Source organism: Ruditapes philippinarum, unplaced genomic scaffold (genome assembly GCF_026571515.1).
Source record: "Ruditapes philippinarum isolate M1 unplaced genomic scaffold, ASM2657151v2 ctg5210_1_1_1_1, whole genome shotgun sequence".
NCBI classification, from domain to species: domain Eukaryota; kingdom Metazoa; phylum Mollusca; class Bivalvia; order Venerida; family Veneridae; genus Ruditapes; species Ruditapes philippinarum.
The window spans coordinates 20,588-37,695 of NW_026851983.1; the positions used below are offsets into that span (position 1 = coordinate 20,588).

At 33.2% G+C, this 17,108-nt stretch overlaps 3 protein-coding genes across 4 annotated transcripts; 2 read left to right on the plus strand and 1 right to left on the minus strand.

The window, feature by feature from the left end:
* The first annotated feature begins 249 nt into the window (after positions 1-249).
* LOC132744813 (uncharacterized) lies at positions 250-2,953 on the plus strand. Its single transcript, XM_060733596.1, has one exon. The coding sequence runs from the start codon at positions 831-833 to the stop codon at positions 2,085-2,087; it is 1,257 nt and encodes a 418-aa protein (XP_060589579.1). The 5' UTR covers positions 250-830; the 3' UTR covers positions 2,088-2,953.
* Positions 2,522-4,581, minus strand: LOC132744821 (uncharacterized). The gene is made up of 2 exons (XM_060733607.1): positions 4,429-4,581; positions 2,522-3,111 (listed from the first exon to the last, which is right to left on the minus strand). The coding sequence occupies exons 1-2, from the start codon at positions 4,555-4,557 to the stop codon at positions 2,566-2,568; spliced, it is 675 nt and encodes a 224-aa protein (XP_060589590.1). The 5' UTR covers positions 4,558-4,581; the 3' UTR covers positions 2,522-2,565.
* Positions 4,582-6,633: 2,052 nt separating this feature from the next.
* On the plus strand, positions 6,634-16,627 carry LOC132744830 (uncharacterized). 2 transcript variants are annotated; one of them, XM_060733627.1, is made up of 3 exons: positions 6,634-6,834; positions 7,852-7,916; positions 14,418-16,627. In XM_060733627.1, exon 3 carries the CDS (start codon positions 14,434-14,436, stop codon positions 15,787-15,789), a length of 1,356 nt encoding a protein of 451 aa, XP_060589610.1. In that variant the 5' UTR covers positions 6,634-6,834; positions 7,852-7,916; positions 14,418-14,433; the 3' UTR covers positions 15,790-16,627. The 2 variants fall into 2 exon arrangements, with proteins under 2 accessions (XP_060589610.1, XP_060589601.1); XM_060733618.1 differs by lacking the exon at positions 6,634-6,834 and having other exon boundaries at positions 7,626-7,916.
* The last annotated feature ends 481 nt before the right edge of the window (positions 16,628-17,108 follow it).

The window sequence follows — 17,108 nt, forward strand, 5'->3', positions numbered from 1 at the left end:
TTCCGTATTTTCACTGGTGTCTTGCCGCACTACTATTTTTCCTAAATTCAGCCAAAAGGGAAATCTTTCAAATGGTAATGCAAATAAAAAGATTTCATCTTGTGGTATGAAAATTATCATATTTCACTCGTGGCTATCGCCACAAGTGAAATATTTATTTTCATACCACTCAATGAAAATAAAACCTGTATTTATAGAAAAAACTTAAATATCCTCTGTTTATTAAGTATTTTTCATACAAATTGGGGAAGGGAAATGAGTGTAAAATACTGAAATCCTGCTCGTGCATACGTTTATGAAATCGAAACTGTTTAAGATCATAGTACAAATATAAGCAAAATTATCTTCAAAACAAATATAGCATTTTGATAATATTGTGAATTCTATTGAATTTTAATCATTAAGCTATCGGAATACGACGATAACTTTATGCAAATTACAAATGAAATATACATGGAATGTTTATTTTCCTAGCCTAATTTGTATAAAGATAAGTTGGAAATATGAGTATTAATTTACCCCGCAACCATGATTTGCAGTTGCAACTTGTATCGTATCATTTTACTGTAAAGTACAGAGGAAATATGAATTTTAGTGTTTTCTTTAATATGAAAAAACACGAGTAATGATGCAATTAAAAAGTGATAACTAAAGACCGTAAAAAGTTATTTTGAATGAAAACACAGGAGTTTCGGATCATTAATTATTAATAGACCATTTTGTAAAAAAAAGTGAGATTAAACATATTGAATCTAAATTACTTTCAATCAAACTTATGACGATACATTAACTACACGAACATAAAACTTGGAAAAACTTGCACCCCCAAAATGCCTGGATTTTTAGTGGGCGTCGGAAAGGCGGGGGATGTGGCAGAACGCTCTCCGGCGGTAATATCCGCCAACCTCAAAGAAGATATGCTGCTACAGAAGAAGATGGTGGTGTTAAACCGGTCTGAGAGAAGTGTGGTGCATCAGATCAAGGTGGATCAAAAAGTCATGTACAAAAGGTTCCAGGCTCGTTTAACGTGCTCTAAGCTTGCGCATGCGCGTCTTATGGGGGAAACAAAACTTCAAATGCAGCTGAGAGCTAAGACGCTAGGTACACTTAACACTGACATTGCAGGAAACTGTGATGAAGACTATGCATTTCTTGAAAAATTAGAACAAAGGCCATGTACATCGAGCTCATTCTCACCACGTGGTGAATACAAGCCTCCACTTTGGAAACAGTCTGAAGACACCAAACAGTGCGTTCATCCTAAATCAATACTTAATACAAAGAAAGAGAGATCTTCATCGGCTCGAGCATCATTTAGTAACAGAAATATAACGGAAAATAAGGAAACGAAAGATAAGAGAAGAGAAAGTAATACTGAATCGTTGCCTAGTGACAGAGCTCCAAAACTACGTCCAGCAACTACACTTGGAACGAGAGTTGAGAACGAGTTCAATCGTCATCAGAGAAATATGGTAAAACAAGAAAATAATACAGAAGGAAGTCTGACGGAAGTGGAAAATGGCGTAGATAAAAGCGAGTCGCTCTCAAGTGCTAGAACAGGTATGGAGGGCGAAGACAACACTAATAGTTTGGGTGACAAACATACCGACACTTCAGATGATAGTATTGACGATGTTAAAAACAAACCTAACGTTGCATTCCTTGAACACTTTGATTTTACTGATAATCGTCCTAAAACAGTTGCCGATATTTCACAATGGAATACTTCTATCCCGACTTCACCCACATCACCTAAACAAATGTCTCGCCGGACCAGTAAAGCAGCCGATTTCTTCCAGGCAGAAGAGAAAGTAGATATGGTTGCTTTAAGACTTCAAGAAGCGAAGACACTAGACTTCACAGAAAATGTACACAAATTTTGTGAAGAGCTAGAAGAAATGAAGTGTTCACGCACGCGCCCTGACATAGATTACTACTCTATGCGACTTCAAATGTCGTTGGATCAAGCACATTCAAAGTCTCTCGTTGAAGTACCTGGGACGCCTGAGGATGAACATGCAAGATCTATGGGAAATCTATTCGTTAAAAGTTTAACCTTGCCTCCAATTAACTTTTATACCGATTAGATTGATAGTTTCCTTTAGTTAGATATGTTGTGTTGAGGGACAATAGAGACAAACTGTTAATAGCAGACTTACCACCTATATAGTTGTCAATTATATTCCCATTTTATTGTAGTTGCTGTTGTTGTTGCTGCTGCTGATGCTCTGCTGTTGAGAAATATTTCAAAGAACTTTGTTGAAATAAAAAGATTGAATGTTTTAAGTAAATTCGAAAGTTTTAGAAAAAATAGAAATTTGTGCCAGATTTTAAGGTATATTCTGACGTTGATTTTATATGTTGTGCTGTTGCATTTGCGAGAATGTGCTGCTACTATAACCAATTACTGTATATTATTTAGATAAAAGATTTGAACAATGTTCTCGTTTTATGAGAAGACAATCATCTTTTTATGTTTATTTTTTCTGTGGCATGCATAAACAAAAATGTAACAGGCAAATTGATTAAAACGTACATTTTTATTGACTAGTAACGGTAACTCAATCACGTATTTGATATCTTTGAGGGAAGTATTGTGTCCCCTGTATTAGGGCATAATGGAGGTACAATATCACTGTAGGCCACAATGATAGAGTTAACATTCGTTGATTCTACCGCGCCGGGTACGTTAGTACAATCTTCGCAGTTATTGAATTGACTAAACTCGTCACATAGTTTTATTGGAGATCTGCTCATTCTTTCATCTATATAATGACTTTCAACAATCGGAGAATTTAGAATTTCCTGCAGGTCGAAGTCTGTTAAATCTCTGTCGACTGTTAGTTGTTTGTATGTGGAAAATTCTCCTACCGGAAATGGGCAAGTGTCGTCTGATGCAGTACTGTAGGCGCTCGTGCTGCTGTCAGTTGACCGGCATGATTGCATACCTGAGTCATCATCCTCTAAACTGCTGTAACCGGTCAGAGTGGAGTTTGATGCGACATTATCAATTGTTTCTTGTTTTATATGCACAGATGTGTCTTCGTTGTCATGGCGATTATTTTCATGCTCCTCGTTCTTGTGATTGCAACCAGCACCTTTACCCTCCTCCTAAATGAAAACCTAAATTGAATAATTTTGAATACTAATACGGGTACATAAATGATACATTAGCAGAAAGTTAATATCTACTTTGTGTCTATTGTATATTGTCGTCTGCTGGTGTTATATTGATGATATGAGTTTCCTTGCCAGTTTTATTTCATCCCAAAGCTTTTATTTATCTTATTTATAAATTATCTTTTATTTAAGTCTCATTGGCAAACTATTCATACACGCATACATAACGTTTATACAAATCCCCACATAGCCATTCCTAGGTTGAATATTTTGAGAACATAAGTATTAGGTTCAGACTTTAACATTCTACACATAATCTTGAAAATAGAAATGAACCAGTCCTTACTAAACCATTACATTACAAGTGGCAACAGTTATGACATGGATGTAACAGTACGAGGGTTGTTGCAATAAGTCGTACACAACTGCTTTAACATTTAGTATATGTATAATTTCTTGAAATAGTGTTTATTATAGTTCAAATTGACGGAGATACACTTGTTCCAAATTATTAAAGGTTCTCCCTTTAAAAAATATTACAGTCATTGTCCACGACTTTGTGGGGCAACCCTCGTAATAAGAAATAAAGATTACAACTTTCACCAAAACGTAATGCATTTTGTAAAGTTCAATGCAGTAAATTAGCTAATGTATTATTCTTTCGAGAATTAAAAACAAACATTATTTTCAAATTCATATATCTGTATATTGCATTTGTACCAACTTAAATGTTACCCTCTGTTATAGTACATATTTACTATATTTCCTGTAAATATGATACACAATAAAACACAAAGGAAAAAGTTGTTACATTTAAGATATTGTTTTGTAGAATGTTCTGTAAGTGCTCAATATACATGCTCTTAATCGCTGTAAACTACCTGCGTATTTATTGCAATGCATGTATAATAGATTTAAAATATCTTGAAGTTCATGTTTTGTGAAGTTTGCAAATAATATAATTAAACACACTATTACAAATGCGTTGCAAGTGCACAGTTTACATCAGTTAAAACTGATCTACAAATGTAGACGAAAATAACAGGAAAATAAATGTAAATTTATATAAACTGATTTAACATCAACCGAGTGATTCAAAATGAGTCTTAATTAGCACATTTGTATGTTATTCTGGGAGTGCACTTCATGGACTAACCGAGGAATCAATTGAGGCAAAGGTAATGGCCATAGCATGGCTCGAACCCATGATCATATCCTGGACAAGCATTGAACTTTAAGTATTTAACACAGCTCATTCTTATATAAAAATATTTGAAAATGACTAGTACTAGTAAAACTTCAACTCACCTTACTAAGTTTTCTTTTTCTCTCGTAATAAATCAATGCAAGTAAGGAAACGACAAATGCAGAACCAAATAATTGCAAGTATGGAGTTGTTTTCCGCATGTTTCCGGATGTTGTTAACGTTGGCGCCATATGACGTCAGACGTTACGAAGACGTATCGATATGTAGAAATTTACTTCAATATGTATACGTCGTTTAATCTAACTATTTTTAAAGGGCATTTTTGTAATTTCTCATTGATCATGGAACAGAACAATGTAAATTGGTGAAAAGCAATTCTGCAAGATATTTGAATAAGTACATGTGCAATGGCAAAGTCCCGTTACTAATAAATACATTTATCACACACCCGTGCCGATTTTGCGATTCCGTAAATATGGTATTGCACGGCCGTGCATATATTTTGACGCGACGTCATTAGCGTTATACAAACATAGTGTAAAGACGCGCTAAATGTTAACGTTATACTATAGGCGCGTCAATGTAAAATTACTCTTATTTCACTTTAAACGGTCTTTATTTTTGGTATGTGATAAATAGAATATTAAATTCGTGTAAGTTCAATACTGAATTCATTGCACTCGTTGAATAAAATAATATTATGCTCGCCACAGGCTCGCATAATATAATTTTATTCAACTCGTGCAATAAATTCAGTATTAAACTTACACTCATTTAATATCCTCTATTTATAACCAGTTCCATATACTCAATGTTAATTAGTTTGTTTTGTTACTTACAAATGAAAAAGCTGGCTACGATATTATTATATATTATATCAACCCTAAAGATGATCCGCATTTTCAAAAAAACCAGCTGAGTGACAGTTTAAATATGATTGTGTTTGGAAAATTATTATAATTTTTCATTATTTTATTATTATTTTTGGACCCCATTGGAATAATCTTTTAGCAATTCTAGGGTAGCATAAGACATACATACTACTTAATTTATATAATAATATTTTTGTTGATTTTTATATATGTGACAATATAGTTTGTGTTTACGTATATTTCCCTGAAAAAAATCAATACGATACAATTTAGTTAGGTTTGTGGATACGGGAAAAGGCGCGTGCAAACCATGTGTATTTAGCGCCAGTGTCATTAATGTTGACCCAGAAATCAGTAAATAAGTGTAGGTTCAACACTAAATTTATTGAATGAGTTGAATAAAATTATATTATGCGAGCCTCAGGCGAGGAAAATATTATTTTATTCAACGAGTTCAATAAATTCAGTAATGAACCTATCTATATAATTTTTTTTATCACATACCCTAAAATTTATAGTTATAGTGCAAAAGAATGATTGTTCATTGACGCACCCGCTAATATTACGTGCGTTTTAATAACGCTTTGCTTATATAACGCAAATGGCGTCACGTCAAAATATATGCACAGCCGTGCAATACCGTTTTTACAGAGTCGCAAAAGCGGCACGGGTATGTGATAAATCATATCAATAATGACATTTTAATATCATATTGTATTTAACATATTAACTATGTAAAGAGATTATCAGTGTATACTTATATATTAATCCTATCAACTTTCTGTAGTATTTAATCAGTGACCGGGTTCAGGTCTACGCTAAATAATCCCTTATTTCAGATGTAGAACAGACTTTACTCCAAGCGACGATAAGTCGACTAAGTAAAATTGCCGACTGAATAAATTTTGTACTGAAAGACAATTGTCTTAATTTGATATATTTAAGTAAATGCATAAAGTTATTTTTATTTTCTTCTCCGAGAGAGAGGTGTAAACGTATCTGTTTCTTAACTTTAAGAATCGCTAGTTCGAACTCTTCTTGGGTAACGGCCATGTTTCACTTATTTACTATGATATTCCTGCTAGATTTATATATTAAATTATCTGGAAATAGATCTATTCCTTTGCTATTATTCTTCGCCTGTTGCTATATAATATCTTTGGATATTTAGAACTTGAAACGCTTCGGACGCTTTGTTAAATTGTTCCGCCGCATAATTTAGTGATATTTTAGGATGACTTTTAGCCGCTACATAAATAGTGTAACTTTAAACGTTCAAATCGATATAAATATTAACATGCCCTTTTCAGGAAACCGATAAAAATCAATCACTTTATTGACTGTATCTACAATACTTGATCATTGTATAAATGTATATTCAATTTGGCACTATCGGCCCTATTTAACATTACAATAGATTTTAAATTACAAGTATCGGCTAATATAAATTGTAAGGTATCAAGTTGACTAGCTAAAGTGCATTTTATTCTTCGCGGATTGTGCTTGTTTTGTTTCGTATACATGTGTTGAATTAAACGCTCGATTCTATCCTCTCTCTGTCAAAAACAGTATGCGAGACATGTGGAATAAAGGAATACATTAACAGTCTTTATATGCACAAAACCAGGGTGTCAGGTAGGAATAAGTTGCTTAATGTGTAATAAAAAAGAAAAGACTGTGTTCGATGGGGGAAAAGATAATTTTCTATATTTTTGCTTTGAAGTAATCATAGCACACCTGACATAAAAAACATAAGAGCGGAAATACCAGGACAAAAATTACAGATTTATGGTTTCCTATTTTTTCATGGCTATTACGAGGGAATTTACATTATACTTTGTGTTAAAGTAGTTAATGTTTAAATATTATATGCTTTATGCAAATTACATAATGTTTTGATGATTTGGGATAGGATAAGATAAGATATGATAAGATAACGATCGTAGTTAAACAACTGATAAGAAAAGACAGGAAACATTACTGTCAACTTATATGCAGAATGCTTAAGATTTATTCACATTCTGACAAAACATTTTATTACAATTGCGATCTTAAATTTTCAATGGTGATTTTTTTAAAGTCTTACAGACTAAAGCGCCACCTGTACTCAGTTTTATCACATCTTAGACATCGTGATGAGATAACAGGATAGATAAATATCGACTTTTTCACTGTAGATCTTAACTTATAAAGATAAACACCGACCTTTAAACCCGTTATCCTATTTGTCAATAATATTTCTATGGTCCCAAACAAAACCAGAGCCCAAATTATTGCAAAATTACATTAACCACATTAAATATCCCAAACCCATTACAATGGTATATAGATATTATATTGAAATATTTTTGTTCGCTGTAGTGTATTAGTAATAGAATATATTATAAAGCCATAAACAAATGAGATTTAATCTTTAATGCATGCATTTATGTCTACAAAAAGGGATTTATCTTATCGCACGAAATTGTCGAACTTTAAATTAATAAACGTCTGAGATTTGAAACAGATAAAAACAGTTCAACATTTGAGGAAAAAAAATCATGATTAAAGATACAGTTTAAAATAGTTTGACTTTATGTTCATCTATACCAATAAACCTTGAACAAAATCTATAAAACGGTTAACCTCTGTTATTATCCATCTACTTTTCAGCTGCGGGGACAAGTTTTTACAGTTGTGATTTAATGGTGAAAGATCGGATCTTTAATACAAAAATGGTAAGTATTTTTAGCTTGGTTAACTGCTGTTTATTATTTGTTATAGTATTGTTACGGTAACTAAATGCAGCATTTGTATTCAGTCTGAATTATTTAAGTTTAATTTGCACCATTGAGCTTTACCCGTAAGGGAAAATTCACGGTATAAATAGGATAGGAAAGGTTTATATTTTCCTGTCAGCACATGTGGAAATCTTGTCCTATCTCCGGAAGTTACTTTTAAATTTACTTTGCTACCTCTCCCAGTCTGAATCACAATGTTTTTTTAGTCTTGATTTCAAAGCATTTTTTAATATCTGACCTAGAACAATGGAGTCGTATCCTGTAAGTACTGTCAATGACTAGCAACATATCACCACTCAGTGCAGTTTAAATCCCATAATTGCGGCCAGAGATTGCAAACTTCTTGATTTTTGTTCAGTAGCATTCTTCGGATTTTCCTCTCCTCAATTTTTCTTAAAATTCACATCCACGTCAAAGACAAAGTAATTCAGAGCACAATGAACTTGTTCAGATGAGATATCATTAAGGAAGTTGTAGACAATTTAGCATCTTTATATCGTCCTAACATTTTTCAATTACATACATCAATAAAGACACTCTTGAACGGCACGATTTAAACGATATTGTTTCCGTATATCAAATGTTTGATAAAAAAAAATGTAATATAACCCTCAACTTGAAGACTTAGTTTATCTGTATCACTTTAAAACTTGTTAGATGTTGAAGTCAACGGCAAGTAAATATACTCAAGATAAGAGTACTCTGTCTTTGATAACAGCGCAAAGTAACTTCCGTCTGCTGATCTCATTGGTAAGTTCGCGATTTATTTACGGACACAGGACTCAGTTCTATGAGATATCTGCTATTTTTTAAGGGTTTCCGGGAGTTAAGCATTGTAAAAATTTATAACTGAAATTTCGTTTCTTGGGCAGATAATAAAAAGCAGTGGTTTCAAGTAGTCATTTTCGTTTAAACCAATCGCAACTTTTTGGGCCTTTCCTTATGTTGACGTTTATAATGCGGCCTTTTAGCATGTCGCAGTTGGATGTATACGTAATAACTGCGTGTCGCAAATGTTACTTTCCTGTCATAATTAATATATTATGTAAACTGCGTGTCTTAATTTAAATACAAAATTTGTAGATCTACCATATCCAAATAAACCGGTTTTTTTCCCTTATTTTTCTTATCGATACGTTGTACAGTGTTTAAACATTACATGTATGTGATTTACCTTTTTAGAAAAATATCAATTCATAATTTTTCAAATGACATGCTGCACTTTTGACCTGAATCATTTATGCATTTTATAGAAACCAGACTTGCTTATTTTACAAGCATTCAAAGCTATCTAAACAAACTAGCTTTGAAGTGCTTTTCAAGTTTACAAACCCATTTAAATTGAAACACTTATCAAAATAATGGCTAAATATCGGTTAAACATAATGTTATTTTCATATTACTTACACATAAAAGAATACTAAAATCTAGACCTACCCATTGTAAAGTTTACAAAGTGACGATAAATCTGTCTGTATATATTTGGTCAACAATTTATCTCTTTACTCGGCATTTAATTATTTCATATTTATATATATGTTATTTCCTTTCCTTTATATATCAAATTTTAAAGTGCTTATTAGATTAACCACATACGTATGTTTACATGTAAAACATAAAGAAATACATACATGAACATTATAAAATAAGAAATTTGCGAGTTTTGATACTGCACGGCTTCAAACAGCAGACGTTACATACACAAATGTAAATGAATGTATCACTTCCTTAAAAAAAGAACAAAAAAACAACAATAAAATTAATTTAAAACAAATGATTAAACGAGCATACAAGAAATTTGCATGGAAGAACTACGCAAATGTGTCGTTTTGATATTTTTGTTAAGAAGCAAACAACAAACGACAATGGATCGTTTCAGTTAAGAGTTTATATGAGCCGCGTCACGACAAAACCAACATAGTGTGTTTGCGACCAGCATGGATCCAGACCAGCCTGCTCATCCGCGCAGTCTGATCAGGATCCATGCTGTTCGCTTACCAACCCTATTACAAGTAGAGAAACTGATAGCGAACAGCATGGATCCTGATCAGACTGCGCTGATCGGCAGGCTGGTCTGGATCCATGCTGGTCGCAAATCAATTATGTTGGTTTTGTCGTGACGCGGCTCATATGTTGTTGAATTCATTTTTATATAATTATGATTGTTGTTGTTGTAGTTGTTTCTTCTTTTTTTATACTTTTTTTAACAACGGTCATTAAATTGCTTACGTGTGAACGAGATTTTAATAATCACTCAACACGTGTGAAATCTATAATATCATTTAGATATTTAATAACTCTAGTCATAATATTTTTAGACAAATTTAACAATTTTATTATATTCTCAACGCTAGACCTATTTCATTTTCAATAATTCAATAGTGGCTCAAGAACTCATGTTTTTTATCCTTAAAAGCTGTTATTACAAAGATCTTTTTTCTGTAATGGTTAACATTTTTAATTCAATGACGGATTAACAAGTTTAAATACTATGTTTATATTTAGGATAGATCTATTACCGAATTTACATAAGTTTCAATCAAAGTTCACACCGCATAGGGATCAAGATAAGCGTCCGTCTCAATCAATTGCTCAAAAAATATAAATACAGTCGAGATATGGTAATAGGCATATTCATGGATATCATAAAAAGGTATATATCTATATATACATCAGCAAGCTTAAAGTCTGCCTATTAAATCACAAGTTGTCATTAATCTTTATCCAGGAAAAAGTGTTGCCGATTTTTTTGTACAAGCTTTTTACTACATGATGCTTGTAGATGATTAGATAAGATAATAAAAACGATCAATCAAAGTTCTTTCATGAAGCACTGCCAAAGCCAAGTAAAGAACAGTTTTATTAGTTATAGAAGTATCAGTACAGAAGTAATTGCAAACAAACTGTCCGAAAAGTCTTGTACTTGGTAAACCTAGCGTTTTAGGGGCTCAAATAACCATAAGTGGCGGTATGGCCGAGTGGCTAATGTGTCGAACTATTAATCTAAGATCGCTTACCTCGTGGGTGTGGCAAGCCTCTGTTTCCTTGAGCAAGAAACTTTTCACTCATTGCTCATTACTACTGGAACCTACCAGGAACGGACTATAAGCTTATAGCTTCATACTTAATCAAACTTAAACAGAAAAACCTAAGATCGCACGATCAACCTATAACATATAAAGGTAATATTTGTATGTATGCTGTAATGTTTTTTAAGTCCTTTAGTTATCAAAGCATAACTTAGTTAAACTATGTTAGATAACTAGGTTTATCAAAGACGCGAATGAAAACAGTGAATTGATGTTGCGAATAAGATAAGCGTTGAAAAGAATCTCAAGTCTTCTGATATACAATTATTTTATTTTTAATTAAGAATAGTATCAATGATAATTGTAGGTTAACCTTTGTTTGAATCTTCTAATTAAACACGGTCACGATATATGGCTATGGTGATACCGGAATCCGGTGACAAATTGAATACTTTCACGTACTCGTATAGAACAGTTGCTTTAAATATATACCTTTCTACTTGTTCATACAACTTGTTAAGTTCGTGGCTATTGATCTATTAGTAAAAATATTGTGGCTATCTCTTATCTATCCCTAAGTCAATGATCTATCTCTATATGCCGTATATATAAACCATTCTCATCTTGTTCCCTCTATCATACTCACTATATGGAAGACACTGTTAGTTGTCATTAATTTTAACTGTATCTTTAATGCAAGTAAATTTGATTGAAATAAATCAGGGAATACTTTTGGATTGTTAGAGCAAAAAGGTAAAAAAGTTAAGTATGACAAAATGTTAATATTATCTATTTGATGCATTCTATATTTTTATTGTACCAACGTAGTTTGATATTATAATATTTAAGCAGCTAGGAAAATAGTTCGAAATTCTAGAATGCGAATATATTGCGAGTGAGGTGGGGGTGTGGGTAGAAGTTTGTGTGTAGTAGTCGGGGTGCGGGAGCCGTGACGGTGCCAGTGCTGTAGCATTGTCGATGTAATTAGTTAAATACTACATAACTTAAGTTAAATACTACATAACTTAAGTTAAATACTACATAACTTAACACTTCTTTAAATAATTGTTTTAAGAATGTATACATTGCATGACGTAAGTTTTCTAAATATTGTGATGAAGTCAAAATATATCATTGAGATGATTTTTTTTATTTCTAATACCGATGTAGTCGTCAAATTTCTCAAAACTGTCAACAAAATTGGGTAATTTCATGTGTGATTTGTCTTACAATAGAACCGTATGCGTGAGAAAGGTCGGTATAAAATATAAAGTTCATGATGTATATGAAGAAAGGAATTTTGACGGAATTATAATGAAGCTAAATAAGTCGGAGTTTTAATTCCACTAATTCTCTAAATCCGATCGTAAATACATTACAAGATTATGAAGCTTTCTTTGAAACTAAGGTCCACTTATCGTAATATTTCATAGAGATAGGGTGTCAGAAATTCAGTAAGATACTCAACAGGGGGAAAAGGTCAATATACCAAAGTAATTATCATAGTACATATGGAACGGTCAGATTATAGAATTTTTTCTTATATAATATAAATTTCATCGAGTTCAAAGAGAGTAAATCGAGCGCAAACTGACTAATATTAATAAGAGTCCGAGCTATGACTTATTGTCATTTTGTTGGAGTTCCGCTAATTTGAACCTTTTCAAAACAAAGTAAATACTTTTAACCGTTATTAAAACTACGACAACTCCTTTTTATTTAAGCTTACCAGTTAGATACCGGGTTTAATCTGTGTGATAAAATCCATATCACCCACAGTGTATTTAACCACAGATTAACCACTGTGTGGGTCATGTAGCTCTGTCCAACTATTTTCATGTGCAAGTTTTTTATGTTTCCGTAATTTTGTTAATTAACATTAAAGCTTACTGTTGCGTTTTGTTTTAAATAGCATATTTCTCGATTCAAATATCATTATTTCTCTAAAATTGTTAACAATTTATCAGCAAAATGGACTAATAACATGAATCAATTTTTCTTTGAGCAGCGTTCGCGTAGCCGTTGAAAGTCTGACTTTATTTTTTACGTGTGTCTTTTCCCGCGCTACAGCATTATACATATTATAAGGCATAAAATAAAAAGAAAATTTGCTGGTTTTGAGTGAATATGATATACATGTATATCACACAACGAAGTGAGAAAAATATCCACCTTTTCACTCGCGCTAACCCGCCACTCCCGCAACCTACAGACACAAGCCCTATCGTTCCCGCCACCACTATCATCATCATCAAATGATAATTTTAACTAAAGCCTTAAATTAGATTGCACTATTTACAAAAATACAAATTTGACTGACACTGAAATTAAAAGATGGAAAATTGTAAGATTGTTACTTGAATGATTTACGCTGATATTCTATATTTATGTGGGAAAAAAATAATGTATTATTATTATAATTTTGACTGTAATTACCGTTTTAAGTCATGTCGATACAAAACGGCAACCGTAAAAAAATCACTTTAAAGAAAAAAAAGTTGTATAAACTTGTATCAGATCCATACCGTGTGAAATGCACTTTGTATATCGCTTAAAGTATTTCATTGGCACATTACAAGTTACTTTGATCTTCATCCAACAATCACATTTAATACATCAAATTGTAAGTCAGGGAATTTAAATGCAATGTCACGTAAGAACAAATTAACAAGAGCATGGACCAAGCTGAACTAAATACCAAATTTCCGTGTCATTCTGGTAGTTAGAAATTATCCATTGAATGGTTGTTAATTGCTAATAAAAAGAAAAGAAAAAAAAAGAAAACATAATTTGAGCCGCACCATGACAAAACCAACACAATGCGTTTGCGACCAGCATGGATCCAGACCAGCCTGCGCATCCGCGCAGTCTGATCAGGATCCATGCTGTTCGCTTACAGACCCTATAACAAGTAGAGAAACTAATAGTGAACAGCATGGATCCTGATCAGACTGCGTGGATGCAACACCAAATGTATGAAAGAAATATGTTGGCATATAAATTTCCTTATGAGCGAATGACGCATGCACAGAATCATGGCTTAACAGTTAAAAACCCTCTAAAGTAGTGTTCCTGAACATTTTATTCTGATTACATACATTTTTCATCTGTGTTAAATAGAAGAGACAAGTTTCAAATCTTTCGATACTTTACCATAAGGATAACAATAAAATTTTACCATTTATAAATTTTACAGGAAAAAAAATCATTAAATACAGCGTTTTACCCCTAAAATCTAAATGTTGCTTTCTGTAACGAATGTTCAGAAAATGTACAACAGTCCATGTACTATATTGTAACCGGGCGCCGGATACAGTACATATACATGTACAGTTATCATTAATACTACTCTGTTAACAAGATGCTGTCTATTCTATTGCTATAATATATATACCATATTTATTTGCAGGATTTCGAACTCAAGGATGAGCGAGCACTGTGCTCTACCGCCACTGTCAAGGAATGACAGCTTTATTGCACCAAAATCTAGAAGAAACAGTAGACGAGGGTCTATTAGACAGAAAGATAATCAGGACAATACACCAGTAACGCGATTCAAAGAACTCGTAAGCGAGGACGTGTACCTGATGGATAACAAGACAAGGAAGATTAACACTAATCTGCTGGCTAACAGCTTAACAGCGCGTCTGCGTAGAAATCTACCAGATGGTACTGTTGAAAATGAAACCATTCAGAAATTAAGACGTGATTCTTTAAAAGATTTTGTTCACCTTGACAATTTAGAGAAGCAATATGCAAGTGAACTTAGTCGAGAATCAAGCAGATTGGATAAGGAATCACTACAAGTATTGAAGCGTCAAAAACAAATGCAAAGACAGAGTGAAGTTCAAAAGCGGAAACTAGATAGATTAGAATCGTCTATGAGATCTAGATCAGGCTTGAGCTCAGCTTCTTTGTTCCCACTTATCATGACCAACGGTACCGATAGTGTGGAGCAAGAAACGGAAACATTTCCACAATTCGCGTCCGTGGATAAAGATGACCAGTCACACGTTAAAGTTTTCAAACTAAATGGAATATATCAGCCGACAAATAAATACTCTAGTCGTATAGAACCTTTAGACATATCCCCAAGAGATAAACCAGCAATTAAAGAAAACAACATACAGGAGTCGTTGAAACTAGCAGACACCGGAAGTCCCTCAGACTTATCGCCAAAATCAAGAATGAGTAAGAAAGGCTTGCGAGTTTCGTGGAGTAGACAAAGTAAATATTACCCAGATGGTAGAAGTGAAGTAGACAATATTAGATCACCATCCGTCGCAGACACGCGCGCAGATACGCGCATGTCTCAATATGACGTGCGTTCTGACGCCAATAGTCCAGATCGTGAAAAAGCAAATAAAACACCAACAAAACGAACATTTAACAGCCGTTTAAGTTTTCGAAGTGACACGTTTTTGCTTCAGAGTAAATTAAGACCGAAGGGACGTCGAAAAATTGAAACAATTGGTCTGAAATGGAAAATACCTCCTGGTGTTGATGCCCATCAAATCATCGAAGAGGCACCACCACGTCCAACAGTAAAGGCGGGAACACAACGTTTGTCTCATAACCTTATGCCAGTAACGACTGCTTTAGCAAAGGAAGGAATGTCAACAAAGAAAACGTGCTGGCAGGTGAAGAAAGTTCAATCACTGTCAACTATAGAGATGTATAAAGCATGGCTAGAAAAGTTAGAAATGTTGAAAAACAACGAGTCTCGGGACAGAACAAGAAATTTACATAGTAGAGCTACTGTTATGACGCAACCAGTTTGATGAATATGTCTCTTCTAGTACACCATATATTTTTAACTATGTTTACCGTAGCATTATAAAAAATACATGTAAGATGTCATAACAGCTAACTGTTTCTCTAGAGGATTGTATATGAAAGTGTTAACTCAGAAAACTAAGTACATGCATCCTAAACAAGTGGTATGATTGAGATCGTGTGGTTTTTGACGAACATGTAAATCAACAAATGTTTTCTATTTCAAATTCTTTGCTAATGTCTTCCAATAAAACATACGTATAACCGGTTCCGATGCAGACCATTTGACTAATTTACATAACGAAGTTAAAATGGAGAGAAATAAGAATCCCTCAAGAAAGCCCAACACGGCAAAGGCTGTTTTAGATTTTGGACTGAACAAAACAATTTCCAGATTCATGCTTTTGATAGAAAGATGTGTTGTGAATAGTTTTAGCTGATCACAGAATACAATTAACTCATAAGATTGAATCTGTTTTGCGTGAACGCATAAAGTTCCAGCGTTATTTGAGACAGCAAAGTAGTATTTGAGTGTACGAATTGCGACTTGTATTTACTATGATTATTTCAAAACTTTAATATCTAAATGTGTTTGATAGCAAAAACAATAATTACGTTATTGTTTGAAAAACAATATATGTAAGTTATATGTGATTATATTTGTGTATGTATAAATGCTGGTATTTTGGTATGTTTACTCTTAAATATGTTGCAATACATGATCTAACAGTGCTCATATGTCAACTTATTTTTATCTATTTATAAAGGTAAATGGCATTTACAACTTAAAGATACAAATAAATGTGCTTTAACTTAATAAAAAAATGCGACACAAAAATACATGTAACTGATATACACCATTTATTAAATAATATTATAATTTTATAGAATAATATACTAGAAATAATTGCTGAATATATATAAAGAAAGCAAGGGGTCATGTTTGATGCAAATATGTGTCTATAGCTTTGATGAAATTTACCCTGTAATAACGCTTGGATTGTACAGCCATAACTTAATAGCAATTTGTGAAAATATGTGAAACAAGTACCATCACAAAAATAATCTTGTGTGGAAATTTAAGAACTATTTGAGCCGCGTCACGACAAAACCAACATAGTAGGTTTGCGACCAGCATGGATCCAGACCAGCCTGCGCATCCGCGCAGTCTGATCAGGATCCATGCTGTTCGCTTACAAACCCTATAACAAGTAGAGAAACTGATAGCGAACAGCATGGATCCTGATCAGACTGCGCGGATGCGCAGGCTGGTCTGGATCCATGCTGGTCGCAAACCTATTATGTTGGTTTTGTCGTGACGCGG

What these genes read in the sequence shown, in the direction of transcription:
- LOC132744813 (XM_060733596.1), top strand. Translation starts at nt 831, where the DNA reads ATGCCTGGATTTTTAGTGGGCGTCGGAAAGGCGGGGGATGTGGCAGAA.
- LOC132744821 (XM_060733607.1), bottom strand. Translation starts at nt 4,557, where the DNA reads ATGGCGCCAACGTTAACAACATCCGGAAACATGCGGAAAACAACTCCA. An exon ending in GAAAAAGAAAACTTAGTAAG is followed by an intron (nt 3,112 to 4,428) that starts GTGAGTTGAAGT and finishes GTTTTCATTTAG; the next exon opens with GAGGAGGGTAAAGGTGCTGG.
- LOC132744830 (XM_060733627.1), top strand. Translation starts at nt 14,434, where the DNA reads ATGAGCGAGCACTGTGCTCTACCGCCACTGTCAAGGAATGACAGCTTT.